Here is a 17954-nt window from a genome sequence, read left to right as displayed (position 1 = left end):
TGAATGCAACAAGTAGAGAACGAGGTGTGTCTGTCTATCAGTGCGCATCATTAGCAGCCTGTTTATCTGCAGTGCATTCTCACAGTTAATGTCTGCGCCGACTGTTTGTGGACAAAACGCTGATTGCATTTATATTTTAACGGTACGTGGATCTGAACGCCCCCCAGGCCGCTTCGGATGATCTGAAATTCCACACTCGATGAAAGTGAACACTTCAACCCAACAAGAACAGAGTTCAGCGATCCAAGGTGCATGCTGATGTGTTGGAAAACTCGCCAGAATGCGCACAGAATTAAAAGTACTGAATGAAGCAAGAAAAAAAATCTATTTTTAATTCTTACGTCTCCACCGCAAACATTCGCTGTAGCTTCTCTGTCTGTTTGTACCCCGTGCTCCAAAATGTCCCAGTGTGAGGGTCTATTCATAGCCGCATCTTTATCAGAGCGCAGCTGAGATACGACTGCACCTCTACGACACTACTGGCACAATTTTTTTTTGACAACAGGAGGTGGAGGATTAAAGAAAGGACACATTTGGATCAATAACAAGAGCAGTGGAGAGTGCAAAAGATACAAAGACTCGCTGAGCACAGTTACCTTGAGAAAGCGAACAATACAGAAAACTAAGCTAAGACATTGGACAGATACTGGCCTTGGATTAAGTGTTTTATTAACTTTCCATGCAGGGCTTTACTGCCCTGTGAGCTAAATGAATTACATTCAATAAGTAATAAGAATAACTTTGGGGGCCAATTTACTTAGTTTTTTATGCATGAATATAGTCAGTGTGGGAAGATTTGTATTACTACAACTGAGGGGCAGTTTGGCTTCCCAAACAGTGCCTGGAAATTCAGCGCCTGCAAGGAATCCATTATTAATGTTCAACCCTATCATTTTCCGGTACATGTAGTCATTTAACTCCAGGAACCAGAGGAAAAAACAAAAAGAACTCATTGCACCTGTGAATGTGTAGAGACGTTGTCTGCTGCATATTGGTACTGACCTTAAAATCCTGTTTAAAATATAGCACAACAAAAAAAGCAGCGAGAAGAAGAGTAGTGATAGATCAAGCCCACTGAGACAGATGGCTCCAGTAAGCAGAATTATAGTTTGATGAGGTAAAATCCATACTATATTATTGACCTGTGTTGACGTTCTCATAGACACTGATCTCATTGCAGGGCAGCTCGGATATTGATTGTCTGACTGGAAATCCCATTACGCACTCGCTCATTCAGTGCCATTTGAACTGCTGAAGGTACGATGGATATCCCTGCTCATCGCAGAGAGTAGCGGCATGCCACCTCGCTGCACGCAGTCTTATAAAGAAAGTCGAGTTTTAAGGGTCTCTATGCCCGACATTTACTTGTTAGCAGCGCTTGTAACACTCATCGTGAAGCGAACGACGGGCTGGAAGTGAAGTGGTTTAGGCGAGGTTTTAAGGAGCGTGCGCGAATAGCCCAGGGCGTCTGTTGAAGAGCCAGAAATAGCTGAAGGGTTTGACCTAACGTAGCGCTTGTTGTTAAAGTCCAATGGAATCAATAGACACAAACTTTAAAGAAGGGGTGGAGCGGCTGAGTGGAGGAAGAGAACCGTTAGAGGAGTTTGGACGGAGGGAGGGCGAGTTGAAGGCAGGAGTAAGAGTTAAGCAGAGAGAGTGAGAAAGGAGTGATGGTCAAAGACAGCACAGGACCTTGGAGGCAGTGTAAACAAATAAACACATAATCTTTCTTTTCAGGCTCGCTCTTTACTTTCTCCAGCACACACACACACACACACACACACACACACACACACACACACACACACACAGTCAGAAATACCGATCAAATTCTCCATTTCTTTGTTTGCCCTCTGGAGAAGACTTTGAACAGAGCAGATTCTTCTTGTACACCCTGACCTCCAGCTTCCTTGCTCACCTCCCCGTGGAGCTCACTCCAGCCACCTCTTCATACATACACACACACACACACACACACACACACACACACACACACACACACACACACACACACACACACACACTTGCTTCTCAGCAGAGGGGAGCAGGAGAAACATAAACACATAAAGGCATAAACTCCGCCGTCATAAACTAAGCAGTAACACACCTCTTATATTTCCAGATTATTTGCTTCAGTCTATAGAGGTTGTATTTTCTCTTCGTATAGGCCTGTGCCATAATGCGAAGGATATTGATTCATGCGGTGGAGCACAGCAATCTCACGTCAGCTTAGGATCACATTTCTTTGTGTGCTTTGTCACATCTTTTCTTTTGTGCTGTGAGAAAAAGAAATGCTTAATGAAGCGTTGGTTAGCCTGCACAAATGTACGTGTAACTCATAGTGAAACTGGATTTCTAGTCGTTCATTAACCGCTCACTGTTTAAAAGCCTTAAAGCCTCTGAAAATGTGGGGGTTGGAAAAAGAGGCAGTACACTGTGAGTAACCATAACAAGCAAATTTCTTTTTCAAGGTCATCTCCTTCTGTAACGCTGGACCCCGTTTAGCTCTCTTACTACACTTGGATCACTTGCAGTCCAATGCACTGCCAATTTCAGCATGGTCCTCTAACGTGTGCAGAGAAATAATCTGACAGACGATCATCACAGGCGATGGGAGCTGGTCCCAGCACAAAGTTTAGGACTGTGCTCAAGGTTGTTTTCTTTTTGTATTTCACAGGTTTGTGCAACATGAATTTGTCTTTCAGGCTCAATCTGTCAACATTCATTCACCAGCTATTTAATTTTGTAACTATATATATATAATCCACCCATTTCATGGCAGCAACACAATGCATTTTAGCATCTAGGCAACAAGGTTAAACTGAGTATCAGAATGAGGGGAAAAAAGATGACTTAGGCAACTTTAAATATAGTGTGGTCGTTGGTGCTAGATTCTGAGTATATCAGAAAGAAAATAACCAGTGGGCAGCAGTTCTCTGAGTGGAAATGTCTCGTTGATGTCAGAGGATGACGCTTTAAGCTAATGGGAAGGCAACATTCATCAAATGACCTCTACAGTCGCCAAATCTCAATTGAATGGAGAACCTCTGGGATGTGGTGGAGCAGGAGATTCACATCATGGAAGTACAGCCAACAGGTCTGGGCCACATTTGTGATGCTGTCATGTTAATGTGGAGCAAAATCTTTGAGGAATGTTTCCAGAACATTTCCTGGCTACATAATGAAGCATTAGGTAGTTCTGGGCTTCACAAATGCATCCTCTGTCGTTACATTGTAACACCCAGGGTATCTCAGGATATAAAGGGCTGTGTTTAGTCATAGTATAAAGTAAATGTCATTTCACAGATATAATACCATCACATGCCCCAATCGTTTATAAAATGCTCCCATTAATATTGATTGATGTTGTCGTTAAAGTATCTATGAGCTCTGCTTTGTTTACATTCTGCTTCTACTACCAAACTAATGTCGGTTATATAAAAATATATATAAAATTCCAGCCTTGCAGTTGGTGTATTTATCTTTATTAACTGCAATACTGACTCTGCTTTTGTGTGTGTGATAAACGGTGAAGTGAAACCTTGGAAAGTGGAAAATGCACAGCAGAGAGAGTAAATGGTCTGTATTTGTATAGCGCTTTACTAGTCCCTATGGACCCCAAAGCGCTTTACACATCCAGTCATCCACCCATTCACACACTGGTGATGGCAGCTACATGTAGCCACAGCCACCCTGGGGCGCACTGACAGAGGCGGGGCTGCCGGACACTGGCGCCACCGGGCCCTCTGACCACCACCAGTAGGCAACGGGTGAAGTGTCTCGCCCAAGGAAACAACGACCGAGACTGTCCAAGCCGGGGCTCGAACCGGCAACCTTCCGATTACAAGGTGAACTCCCAACTCTTGAGCCACGAGTGCCTGTTTAAACGTCTGTACCTGGAAATGTTTGTGTTTGGCTTCAAAGGTCTACTTCCATGATGGTATTCTATAAAAGGACATCTTTTTTCTTTTTACGTTGCAATTCTGATGTCCATCTGTGCAAAAATATGTTTTTTCCTCTTTCCAAAAACTTCCTGCCACCAGGGTTCCACAGCCCACCCCTGTGTGGCCCCCTCAGTGCATTAAAAGCAAATGTTTTAGGTCCACAAGAAGAAAACCATCTCTCACTACAAGGTCAGCTTTCAGAATTGGCTGCCTGCAACTTTGCCGTTACCCCAAAGTTACATTTCAGCTTTTGGGCTCAAAGCACAAGTGTTCAAAACAGGACTTCCAGGGAACTATCTGGAAAAGCTGCAGCACCAAACACATTGCAGATATGCAGCAGGAGTCTACCTTGAAGGGGAGATGTTCAGCCTGGTTCTGTAAGAGGTTTCTTCCTGTTAAAAAAAGGAGTTTTTCCTTCCCACCGTCACCAGTGCTTGCTCTTTTCAATGTATTATGGTGGAGTCTTTATCTTACAAAATAAAGGCTTCGGAGTGACCGTTGCTCTGATTTGACGCTGTATAAATAGAACAGAATTGAATTAAATTGCATTGAATTGAAGCATAGCTCCACCGTGCTGCTGTGCCACAGGTGGTCAGAGTCCACAGGGCACCCTTATATTGTAAATCTTTAAAAACACTATCTATTATTTTGTCCCGGCTCTTGCTATTGTGCATTTTCCTCTCAATGGCCTTAAATCCTCCAGCCGTGTAATCTCATTGGCTCTGGGCACCTCCGGGCTGCTGGACCAGCTGCTTCTCCACATTGTTTCGACTCATTTATTGTTTCTGTCTTGGGGAAGCTCAGGGCACCTCACAGTAAATGAGGCTCATTGCAGTCAGGGCAGGGGGACTGAACCTGTGACCTTGTTTTTGCCAGTTCACTGTCTCTCGAACATGAAAGCAGCCACTGCAGCAGTCAGACACACGTGGGCTCTCCTGAAACAAAAGTCTTTTTTCTTTTAGCCCCTTTCCCCCTTGTTCTTGTTCACTCGCCATTAAAAGCCATAATGCCCATCTTAAAATGAAACAGCAAATCTCTTGAAACAATTTCGTCTTATATATCTGCCAGGCGCTGGAGTTGTGGTGAGGGGGGACAAGATGACAGTAAATGAATATTGATTTTTCCTCTCGTACTGTGCAGCTGGTTTCTGGCTGAGTGAATTTACTCTTACAGAGTTGTCAGAGGGTGGGCTGTTTAATGGGGTGTTATCAATTCACAGAGCGTTTGAGTGCTTTCTGTTGGTGTGCTTACATGATGCAGTGGCTGCTGGGTTTTAGTTATGATGTAAGAGAAAGACATTCAGAGTTAAAACGCAGGGGTTGATGCAGAAGAAGAGACCGTGCACGTTCAGATGTGTTTGAGTTGTTTAAGATTCCAGATTTTTCACGCTCGTGTCTTACCTCGGATTAATCGGATTTGAGCAGCTCGGGTATTTATAATGCTGCCAGTTGTTGTATGTGATTGCTGCTGTTCTCAAATGTGATTAAACACAGCTTTCTGCTGCTTTTGAAAAAAAGAGAAGCAGATTTGAAGATAGCATATGTCTCTGTGAGTAATTCACTCAGTTAATGACGTCTGCTTGTAAATTATTAAATATTATTTAAACGCTGCACTCCAGATTCTACAAGTTGCCTCTTTTGCAGGAAACATGTGTTTTGATTCGGTTGTTTGATTTGAGAGTGGCGGGAAGTGCAGCTGAATTAAAGGGAAAAAATTAAAGCTTTTGTGTGGGTGTAAAGCAGGTTAATATTATGGAGAGGCTTAGAGTAGTATTATCAAAGGCGAGAGGTGATAGGTATGAGACAACATACGAGGGATTTGTTAGACATTTGAAAAGGTCACAGCAACACTACAGTGAGAAAGACGCAGAGACTGTTTGAGCAGAAAATCCGTGTGTGTGTGTGTGTGTGTGTGTGTGTGTGTGTTTTGTGTCTACAATCTGCTTTTTAGGATAACGTTGAATCGCCTCAATGGGAGGTAGCCCTGTGGAGTATTTAAGAGGACCGGCTCCATACTTTTATTCTTGCACTCTTTGCGTGACACCCAGTTCGTAATAATCTTTATTTATCTTTGACCGGGCCCAGGTGAAGCTGCTCAGTTCGCTCTCTGCGTGAAACGAGCCCTTTCAGCGCCCCTCCCTTTAAGCCCACTAGCTAATTGGCTGCCCCTCATAAACAAAAGGGTCAAACAGCAGGTGGGTGGGGTTGATGTTCTCATAGCTATGGTATCTGGCAGGCATGCCCGGGATATTTAGGACAGCTCGAAGCTTGTGTTTCTGGCTTACAGCATTAGTTTCAAACTTGTTCTGGCATGCTCCTCGTCAGAAGCCAGAGAAAGGTCACAGCCCACAGTTTTCATCCATTATTAACAATGAAAAAAGGGTCTACAGTGAAACGCGGCATACGTTGAATTTTACTTAGAAGTGCAAATTTTACAGCACGATAGCAGGACCGTCACCTCACAACAAGGTGCTGGGTCGGAATCCACCTTTCTGGGCGGGGTTGTGATGTTCTTCCTGTGTCGGTGCAGGTTCTCTCTGGCCTCCTCACACACAGTCCAAAAAATGCTGTTTAAGTTCATTTGTGATTAGAAATAGGCTGTATGTGACTGTGTTGGCCCTGTGATAGACAGGCGCCCATTCCAGGATGTACCCTGACTGGTCCCCCAATACCAGCTGGGACAGGTTGAATTGGATAACTGGAAGCCTGACCCTGACTGTGGTGGCTCTGGGGCCCACTCCACAGTTTGACAATCAGTGGTTTACAGGCAGTACCTCAAGCAGCGAGCACGAACAACTGACAGCACCTGCAGTTCTTCTATTGGCCACTAGGGGCTGTTCAAGCAAGTGAATTCCCATAAGCTGCCATGTTAAAATGTCCAGTGTAACAGCATTAAATGTTACAGTGTTAACACCTTAAATGTGATCAATTCTGGTTCCAAAACACTAATGACCAGAGACCAGAAAGCTAAAACCAGTGAGTGTGATTACGTCTGTCTTTTATATACAGTCTGTGGATTATTTTTATGCAGGCTGAGCTCACGAGCACCCATCATGACAGAAAAGCATAGTAGGTTCCCTTCAAGGTTAAATGTGTCAATAATGGGAGTGTAATTAATTCCAATAAGACATCAGGCGGCTAATTTTCCTCCCTCCCATTATCGAGGCCGGTATCAGTACCCTCTTAATGCCGTTTACAGTCAAACACTGTCAGCACCAAGTGAGCCGCCTATAATCCGAAGCATGTTCAGTGTCTACAAAGCCTGTCAGTCACATGGCTATAATTACCTCTAACTACAGTGATACTGGCAGATGTAAAGGAATGAGGTTGTGAATAATTTTAAATTAGCATTTTAATTAGGTTCACATGTTTATTAGTCTTTAATTGAAAATCTGATTGTGGCCAGATGTGTCAGCCACTGATATGATGTTTAATTTCATACTTAATAACTATTTAACATGATAGAGGCGACGCTTCGAGTCAGCGCTGTAACTGATATGATTGTAATGATCCAGTTTCTCAGAGGTGCAGAATCAGGGAGTTTGTAAAATGTGGTTAAAGAAAAACATCAAATGAAATTAACGTGCCCATGAAATAAAGTACGGCATTCATTGGGGGGGGAAAAGGTCAGCTGTTGCATTTTTATTTCATTCAGCGAATAGAAAATACGGTCAAGACATTGGTGAGGAAATTAAAATTGTGTCCTTCAAGCTTTTCATCAAAGAATCGAAAAGTTCCAGCAATCGCAGCCGTGCTTACCTTGGACCTTGTTAAGGTAATCTGCTTCTCAAAGCTCCTCCTGTGTTGGTTTAGTCTGACGGTATTTTCTTACTCACTGTACGGTCCAGCTGTTACTACAACAGCTTTATGAGGAAATCAGTAAGGCCACGTTGTTATCCATCCAATGGATGACGAGATAAACAAACAGCCTCGCTTGGTTAAGATCCCTTTCACTCTGAGCAAATCAACTTCTTTGGCAGATGGTGTCCAGCATCTTTTATTTGTTCTATGTCTCATAAATGTTCTTTTTGACCCGGACTTTGATTTGTCCGTCCATCACGCTTAGCCGCTCTCTAATCTTTGCAGCTCTACCTGGAACGTCTCGTCCCTGTTGACACGGAGAGTAGTGTTTTGTTGCCTGTAATGAAGGCGCCACCTGAAGACCTATGAGGTGTTTGTTTCTCAGCCTAGAGGCCGACCTGCCTTCTAGCTCAGTTGGTCATGTGACCTCCTTTGTTTCTGTTTAAAGACATTTTTCGTGTGAAAATATTTTCATGAAATATGCCTAATTTTTCAGAAAGAGAATGTAATACCCGAACTCGGAAAGGCCAAAGTTCAACAACCAAACAGCCAAATTCATCACCGTTTTCAGCAGCAGATCAGGCTTTTATCATGATAAACATCCAGCCTGCTCTGAAGCAGGTAACCATAGTGATCTAGCCAGGTGAGAAGAAGTACCTCACTAACCCATTAATCTCACTTTGTTCTGCACCCCCGAGGTTTCCCAAGGATGCACGAACTCACTCATGGCATTTTTGCCAATCTCGAGAAAGATTTTGACTGTCACAGAGATTTTTGCCAGTCCTTGAAATATATTTTGTTAAACACCAGCAGCAGAACACTCGTTAGCTCAAACTCCGAAGCGTCATCGTCACTTGATTCCTAACACGTATCACGTCTCTGCTCGCACTTTTCTCAAATGATGCTCAAGGCCATCTCCATCAAGAGCGCCCGTCTCTGAGGGCATATCTTGATTGAAGGATTTTAATCATTCAATTTGTAATGCTAATGCCTTCAACACCGTCTTGTCTCAACTGCAGTGCTGCTACTGGGCATTTTCCTCTACACTCGCTGGAGGTCCTACAAAGGGCTGAAAGAGGGCGTTTACCACGTCTCGGCGCATCACGACGGCTGGGAGGACATCCGGGAGAACGTCCTCAACTACGATGAGGAGGGCGGTGGGGAGGAGGACCAGGTACACCCCTCGCACGCTCACATGCATGCAGACTGTACCCTTTGCTGTGAAAGTTATCAAAGCAAATCAGAAAGAAACCTTTGTGCACACATACGCAACTGTTAAAAGTGATGTTCAGTATGTAACTGCTACATCGCCACGTGCTTGCTTGAAGTTGAGATGTTTTAATTTTGATTTCAAAGACTTTTATTTTGGAAATTCTTAGCAGTGGATGTATGGCAGCAGCTCTATAATGGATTCTGTCAATTCAATTTGGAATAAAATCCTGCAGTGTGTGTGCTAGCGTTTTAATTAGGCCCACGCAAAATCCTTATCTCCTCTCCACCAGCCAATGTAACCCACAAGCACTCAACGGTACTTAAGAGCTTGCATAATATCACAGCTTTGATCGCAACAAACACATGTGGCTGCTGAAATCATTGCTGAAACACACACAAAGAGGAGGAAAAAAAACACTTTCATATAGAGATCCTTGTCTGGCCTTATCAGTACCCCAAAACCTTCAAGATTCTGTCCGTTACCTGCAGTCAAACACACACACACACACACAGTATTGATCCCCTACACACAGCAGCCACCGTGGTTAATTCTCTGGAGTCTTGTTTCAAATCGCTCTAGAGGAATAAAAACAGCACTCATCACATAATCAGTTTCACAAAGCGACCCACGCCTCCTCCTTGTGCATCATTTCTTCCGCCGCCTCCTCCTCCTACATCTTTTTGCATCTCTGCCACCCTGGTTACAGTTCTGGTGGAATCACATTAGTACCAAAGTGGCTGCTGCTGCGCTACATGACAAAGTAATGGCAGCTGTCTGCAGTGGAGAGAGGGAGAGAAATGTCCCTCATCTTGCTCTTCTTCTTCTTGGTCTCTCACATGCATACAGAGATATTTTGAATTACAAGTTTTCTGCAACAGTAAATGGAGACAGATTGGAAACTTAAATAGGTGGAACATTCACAGTAAACGTTGTGGGGCGAGCTGATTGTTTTTCTGCTCTCTTTTCATTTTTCTGCTTTCTCACTGTCACATTTCATTTTTTTCTGCCTCGTCTTTCTCCCCCAGACAATCAGTCCCTCTCTGTTTTTACAGCTCCTGTGCTAACTCAGACTTTTCATCTGCTTTTGTGTAAATGTGTGTGTGTGAGACCAGAATGCTTACGACATGGCAGAGCTGCAGAAGTCCCTCCAGCCGAGCCCGGCCCAGTCAGTGCAGTACTGCCGCTCTAGAGCCTTGCACCACCCTCCTCCTCCCCACCATCATCACCACCATCACCTCCTCCACCAGGCGCCCCCCGTCCCACCCTCTTCCCAGCCGCTGGACGCCCTGAGCCGGACAACCAGCTCCACAACCTTGCCTCCCTCTGCAGCTTCCACTTCCTCCACGGCCACCACAACGACCAGTCTCCGCAGGGACGTCCCCCCCACCAGGCTGCCGGCCCAGGGCCAGGCCCGTCCCTCGCAGCTAGCCCGTCGTTCCCTGTCCTTCTCCAGCCAGGATCTGGCCCGCTACCTGTGCGAGATCATCCGCGATGCTGACCAGCATCCAGACACGGGACCTTTCGACTCCCTGCAGGTCTTCTCCACCGAGGGTGGGGGCTCGCCTGCCGGCTCCCTCAGCTCCTTCAGTTCAGCAGGGCTGGATGGAGGCAGCAGCGGAGAAGGGGGAGTGGAGGCGAGGAGGGAGGAGACGCTCGGGGAGTGGGGGCCTCGCTTTGAGAAGCTTCGGGCGCTGTACGAGCGAGCCGAGGCCAGCGACCTCTGAGCTCCAACACAAACTGATTGGACCCTGATAACGGGGCCGCCCAAAACAATCAATTAGCAGACGCTTGGCGGCGACTCAGGCTGGAAAAGCGAGAGACTGGCCGACAGAGAGAGTCGCTCCACGCGCAGCACTTTGCTGACAGCTGACACGAACTGTGTTGTATTTACTGGATGATGAGACCCGTCAATCAAAGCGGGGGCCTAAGAGACAGATGAAAGTGTCCCAATGAAAAGAGCCTGTTGCTCTGCACTCACTCTACCTTGGACGGCAATTTTGCAGGAGCAGACGTTATCAAACCTACAAGTCAGGTTAAATGCTTCAGAACGTCAGCCTGCACTCGGGCTACTCATCATGATGGAGCTTAGCTTCACTGTCGGAAAAATCTGTTCCAGTCACAGACACTAAAACCCCAAATTTCCTCGTGTGTGGATGAGCTGCCAGCTGAAGGCAGAGAATATGAAAATGTTTTGGCCAGGATTTTTTTAATACATACATATATATATATATATATATATACCTGAGCAAATCAATGCCACTAAATGTATTTTTAGCACCTTGCTGCTCTGTAAATAAATGTCATATATTTCACACGGTACTGTTACACGATAAGACAGTGAAGATGAGGTGGATCATACTGAGTAGCCCATCCAATGCAGTTTCACTGTAGTGGACACGTCGTGTTCTCGCTGCCTGGCTGTAAACAGCTTCTGTCAATGTTTGTATGAGAAAAAAACAAAAAGAAGTGCTTCGACCATCACTGGTTTCCAGGGTGAGATTTTTTTTCTGGTAATGTGTCTTTTGCTAGGTTGAGTAATTCTGTATTGGTTGGGTGTTTCAAGTTTCAACGCTCCATGGGTTGTAAGACATCAAGCTTTCTACTTAGTACCGTGCCCGCGTCTTCATTTGATTTCCTATTCTCATTTGCGCTCCGCCGCTGCTCGTTCCTCCTCACCCGGGGGAGGGTGCACAAAAATTCAAACATCTTTGTAACAAAGAAATGCGAGTGGACGTGTGGACTGCGGGAGGGAGGAAATGCTCGCTCTGTTGCTCTGTTCCGTGCACGCTGTTCCTCTGGCATACCAAATGTGGCGGCTGCGAGAGACTATTTTAACAGATGCTCGGCAGAATACAAAGTACACAGAGCTGCCTTTCAAGGTGACTACTCAATAAACATAAATGGAGGGAAGAGGGTAAGAGATATTTATAAGGATTATATATATATATATAAATATATATATGCTTGTGAGCTGTGATAGCTGTGCCATATGCAGTTCACGCATCCATCTATTGTGTCTTGCTAAATTAGCACATATTTCTTGGCTGAAACATTAGGAGGATTGTGGGTAAGAGAACTGCAGGAACATGTCATTGTGCTTTTGTTTTTGTTTTTTAATGTCGAAACTGTGAATTATCCCTCCAGCTTCTCTCTCTCTCTCTCTCTCAGCTCTGCAAAAAACTAAACACTTTGTCTTAAAAGAACAAAAAGGCAAATAAGAATAATAACCCAGCGAACGAGAGTCTAAAAAGGGCACACTTCCTTTCACATTTTTAAAACAAGAGAGAGGATTGCAGGGTAGGGGGCTGAATCAGAGAGCAAATGAGGGAAGGGAGTGAAGCGGAGGGAGCCCAGCCCTGTGGAGAGATGTCTCACCAGTGCACCACGGAGCACAGCGGCCCTGTGGGGGAGCCGCCGAGGGAAGAGATGCTGCAAGCAACAGTTTTCTGCATAACAGTTTGCTGCACTGCAAATGGGATGAACTTAAAAAGTCGTGTGCCCCCACCCACATGACCCCACAACCTACGATTCTCCCCAAAGTTCCAGCGTGGCTTCTTCTGGCGTTTCAGCCGCTGGATTCTGCTGGAAGCAGCAGCATCAGCAGCGCTCCCTTCATGCCTTTTTTTCCTTCTATTTGTCTTCACGCTGGCAGAGCTGAGCCTGTCGGCAGAGAGCAGTCAAAGGGTAGTAGAGTGTGAAAACATGTCAGGCCACTAATCCTAATAGGAGCTGATGGCCCGCTGTCATGCTGGAAAAACCAAAGGAATGTGAGGAGTTTCCAAAAAAGAAATGAGTTGACAGAGGAGTCGATCCCCACATTGCAGCTTCTTTTTCAGACAAACGCTTTCCGAGCAGCGGAGGCAACAATGCAGCTTTTATAAATAAGAGCATTTCCAGTCAATGATGCCTAAAAGTAAAAGACAGGCTTATCTTTCAGGCAGTGGGGAGTTCCTCGAGAGTGATGCTTGTATGTTGCTCTCTGGAGAGCGTCCGAGCCTGAGCCCCACACACAAGGATGAAAACACTTCATGCTTCACTACAGCTGTAAGGAGCGGAGATTCACTTCCCACCATTCATTTGTAGCATACGACGGCTTCTTCAGTGTTGTGTTCTGGGTGCAGACATGTTGTGAACAATGTTTTTACCTCATTTGTAAGTACAGAGATAGATACATTCAAATTATTGCTTTTTTTTTTGCCAAGAAGAGCAGCATAGATTTAAAATGTGCCGCTTCAGAGAGAAAAAAGAAATCAAACGAACATATTTTTTATCAACATGATGGTGATCAGCTTTTGACGGTTATATAAGTGTTTTGTATTTGCTTTGATCTTTTTTTTCCTCCCCTCAATAAATTCATTTGCACCAGTGCTGAATCGTGACTGCGTCTGTAAAGAGAAACCGATGAACTGAAATGTGAAAAATAAATATTCCTGGCTTTGAGTGACTGACAGGGAAACAGCATTGTTGGGGGGGGGGAATTGTTTTATTGACACACTGCCTAATAATATGTGAAACTTCACGTATCCCTCCACCAGCATGTCTGGCATGAGAAAGACTTTTAACGGCAGAGTAAACATTTACAAGTTTGGATGATTTTTGTGGCTTTACAGTAGAAAATGACAGCACAGAATCACTTTAGTGGATTTTTTTTTTTTAAAGGAACATCAAGCAAAAAGGAAAAATGACCAAAAGGCACCCAGATACATATTACAGTATTTTCTTTTTTCAAATAAACACAAAGAAACAGTTTCCACAATGAACGAGTTCAATGTTGGTTTAAATGAAGGTGTGAGGACTCTTTAGGATTACCAGGATGTCTCCAATTATTACTGAAGAAGAGTTCTTCATCCAAATAGTGATTATTCAATGTAATTCTAACTCTAAAGGCTGGAAAACAAGTTAACTCTTGACTTTAGGGACTTCAGCAGCAACAGCCTCCATCAGACACAGTAAGTCCTCCTACCAGGGTATCAGTATGTCCTGGATGCTGCGTGCAGGTCATACTTGCAGCACGTCACTTGAATTAAGGTCAGGACTCAGACTTTCAAAACCTGAAATCTACTCTCCTTCAGCCTTTAAGTTGATCTACTCGGCTCAGTCCCAAAATTGAACCCTCAAAAACTGAAAATGACATCACCTGAGTTCACGAGGGCTCAAACTGATAGAAAACACTTTGTAACATCGCGTGATGTTGCCTTGACAAAGCCAACAGACGTTTCTTAAAAATTCCCAAACTTATGTTATTTCACTTATTTAAATGTTCTTTACAACTAATGAATTTTAAGGTCCAGTCTCATCTTAACATCTTTCAGGATCTTGTCCTAAAAAAGGTGAAGAGAGGTCAAACAATAGATCTGCTTTTTATGTCAGCCGTTAAAAGTAAACTAATTCGGTGTCAAAGCGCAGACTTCATTCCTCCTCGTTTCACGTGAACTTCTGTTTCCTGTACTTTTTGGGTTGTTTGCTCCACCCGAGACACGTTTAATGTCATACTGCATGAAGGGGAGGTTCTTGCCTTAGACAAAGTTTGCATGTGTCCTTAGGCAAACTGGAGATAAAGGGTTGAAAATGTCAGCCAGAGTCTTCATGAACAGCAGAGCGGCCCTGTGTCCTTGCTGAATCAGCAGTAATCAAAGACTGAGTGCGGGCAAAGGGATCAAACCATCCTCTCATAACTGCCTGACACTCTGCTCGATGTCCAGCTACCGAGGTGGTAAAGCGATCCCAAACCATGATGCTCCCTCTACCATGCTTCCCAGCTGGGCTGAGGTTTTGGTATGAGAGCCTAACCTGGTCAAGCACGTCAAGCATTAACCAGTGTTATTTCCCACACTGTTCTAATTCAGGTTCCAGCAAGGCAGAGACATTTCTGATCAATCCCCAACCAACATCATTACATAGCCAGGAGATTAACATCTCAGTCAGTTAAATTCTGCCAGAGGCTGCTGCTGCACACACCTCTCTTTCACAGAAGTGATGCTGGCGTTCAATCTAGAACAGGTTCCACAAAAACAACAGTAGTTCCCAAAGTGAGAACCCATGAATGACAGATGAAGTCGATATTTCTTCTCATTAAAACACTAAATAGTTCTCCAGCTTCTCCTAGTAACGCTTAATGTTTCACTTCTGTTCAAGGTAGAGCTGGCTCTGCTGGGACTACACCAGTTAAAAAGAGGTAACTAATGTGCACAAGGTTTACTTTGGCATTGGTGAGCTGGTGCAACAGTCAAAGTAATAGCTGGACTCAGAAACTGGACTGTGAGCTCAAAGATGGGCAAAGTTTGCACAAGCAGGTGGCTTAACGTGCAGCTTCTTAGCCAGGAGATCAGATTTTTGACAGCACTGAATTTCATCTTTGATTGAAAAAGTTCAGATTTCATTTATTTTGTACATTTTGTGGCTGTTTAAGAAGCTTCAACACCAAAAACTACTGAGATGGAAGTAGAAATAAAACGGTTAAAATAGCACAACATCCCAAACAAGCAACCCTTGGGTGACTTGGGTCACCGTGGCATCACAGCACCAATGCCAAAGGATGCTAATCGCATTCAGGCTCCAAAATATCTGCACGATTATGATTCAGGCGAGTGCTGCTTGGGTTTCATCTACGACAGATGATAATTTTATCTCATCTAGCTTCAGACCAATAGATGAAAACCAATCCTGCATCTGGGAGCAATCCCAACATCTCGTTTGATTTTTTTAAGATTGGGATTAAAGTTCTTTGACTTCTAAAATCACGTGGAAAGACCTTCAAGAATAAAGTTGTCCGCCTGCTGCTCTAACATGACCTGTTCAGCAAACAATCACGGTCTCATCACGGTTCAGGGCCGAGGCCAGGTTTTAAATCGGTTGTCCCAAAAGCAGACTGTTCAAACTAAACCTGGATCCAAACAAGCCGTCTAGTGAGCATCTTACATGTATTTCACAAACATCTACTTTAAACCACAGCAGACTGTACAGGTTAATGACCGCCTTCATCGCCTCTTCATTAAGAAAACCATAGTCAGCAGCGGCCCGCTACTAAACCCAATATGTATGGAAATTAACAATGCTGAAAAAATATTACATTACTAGACTCTTATTAGGCAAACCTAATGGAATCACTTCGCTCTCAAATAAAGCAATCAGACATCGCCTAAATTAAACATCCAATATGGAGGCGGGAGGAACAAGCATTCTCGTTCCGCTCATCCGATTGATATGCATCACGACGAGGCCTCGCCTTTAACGAACACCGTGTTTTCAAAAGCCCTGCAACAACCGTGTGCAGGAGTGCTCACGCATCTGCGAGAGCGTGGATTATCAAAGACAGAGGTCCTTATTAACAAGTGTACAAATACAGGCAAACTGAGCTGAGATGAAGGGGAAGGGACGGAGGGAGGGTGCTAATTGTCCAACCACTAATTACCTACGCAGCTCCAGCCTTTCAGTCACCTCCTCGCCTTTGGTGTGAAAGAAGAAAATGAAGAAGATCACTGAGAATTCATGTTTTCACGCGCTCTCATTTCTCCTGCGCTGCTGTTTAAACATGAGCATCGTCTGTCATCCCCTCTCCTCCTCCCCGCTTTCTCGTCTAACCACAAAGCCTCGGTTTGATATGCAAGTGTTGGCCCCTCTTTCTCTCTCTATTTTGGATTGTGGCTCAGAATCAGCCCCGTTGTCAGGCTGCTGCAATTTCCTCGCTACTTACATTATTCATGTGTGTGTGTGTGTGTGTGTGTGTGTGTGTGTGTGTGTGTGTGTCAGAGAGACAAAAATGAAAAGGTTGAGAATGCTGCTGACGACAATCACAGAAAGAGAAAAAACATGACAGCAATCACAACAACAACAACACCGTCACAAATACCACTTGGTACCAACTCTGACCTCAGTTTTACAGCAAAAGCACATTTAAGTAGCCGGCAGAAAGCGAAACTAACGTAATTATCCTTCCTTTTCTGGGGTAACTGGTAACATTTATCACAGCGGCCACATGTGCCCCACCACAGAGGGGCCACATCTGAGCTCTGCTAGTGGTCTGACCTACTCTGTGGGGCTACAGCCGAGTATGACTAAACAATCACTGAACGAACAACTCTCAGCATTTCCTGTTTGTGGGCAACGATACACAGACTGCATATAAAAGATGGCTGTATCCCAATTCAGGGTCTGCAGCCTTAAAGGCCGCATTTTAAGGCCGATTACGTCACAGCGACGCCACGAAGGCTGTCCCGATTCAAAGGCTGCTCGAAATGCGGCCCTCAAATGCGTCCTTCATTTCCCTGAATTTTAAGGATGTGGCGGTGTAGACTTCGTGGCCTAACATATCCCAGAATGCATAGCGCGGCGGTGGGTGTGGATAATTTTGCCGGAAAAAAACCTGTCTTTGAGTGAAGATTTAAGGTGACAGGAAATATAAATAAATGCAGCTTGAATCTTTACTGAAGCTCAGTATTTGAAACAGAGTCATTCACTGCTGTAATAACTAATACTGGCTGAAATAATAACTTTAATATTGGCCATATTATATTTACATTACCAAAGTGAGATGACTTTAGCCTCATGAGCAACATCAGCTAATTGTTATTTACTAGCTAATCTTAAATGACTGTTCAGTACAGAAATGAAGCCCAACAATCATGTTTCACAGTCCCGTGGTCTCAGCCTCAGATACTTATCAAATCACACAGCGCTCGTGTAGAAACAAACAAACAAATGAACAAAATATGTTCTCCTTCATTTCTGTCAAACACAGCTGTATGACACGTTTCCAGCTGTTAGTATCACGATTGCTAGGCAACCTGGGCAGCGCGACGGAGGCTAGACCGTCCCATTTCACAAGCTTCGCACTTCTGGCCTTAGCGGTCTTTGAGGACGCGGCCCTTGAGGACCGTTAAGGCCGCGTACTTTAAGGCTGCAGACCCTGAATTGGGATACAGCCCAGTCCTGCACTCTTCCCACAGCAGGTCCACCTGTGTAGTAGCTGTACAGGGGCCCGATAGTGGATACCAGAAA

At 44.5% G+C, this 17954-nt stretch overlaps 1 protein-coding gene across 1 annotated transcript in view; it reads left to right on the top strand.

Annotated features, from left to right (window-relative positions):
• Window positions 1-13632, top strand: part of LOC120720911 (neural-cadherin-like) — a 233486-nt gene extending 219854 nt beyond the window's left edge. The window contains exons 35-36 of the mRNA XM_040010769.1: window positions 8764-8918; window positions 10070-13632. Of these exons, the coding sequence (XP_039866703.1) occupies window positions 8764-8918; window positions 10070-10681 (767 nt within the window). The 3' untranslated portion in view covers window positions 10682-13632. The remainder of the gene's footprint in view (window positions 1-8763; window positions 8919-10069) is intronic.
• Window positions 13633-17954: the final 4322 nt, after the last annotated feature.

The sequence above is a fragment of the Simochromis diagramma genome, unplaced genomic scaffold, assembly GCF_900408965.1.
Source record: "Simochromis diagramma unplaced genomic scaffold, fSimDia1.1 OVJJ01000603.1, whole genome shotgun sequence".
NCBI lineage: Eukaryota > Metazoa > Chordata > Actinopteri > Cichliformes > Cichlidae > Simochromis > Simochromis diagramma.
Note: the sequence above shows the minus strand (reverse complement) of the source record. Positions and strands in the feature narration are given on the sequence as shown.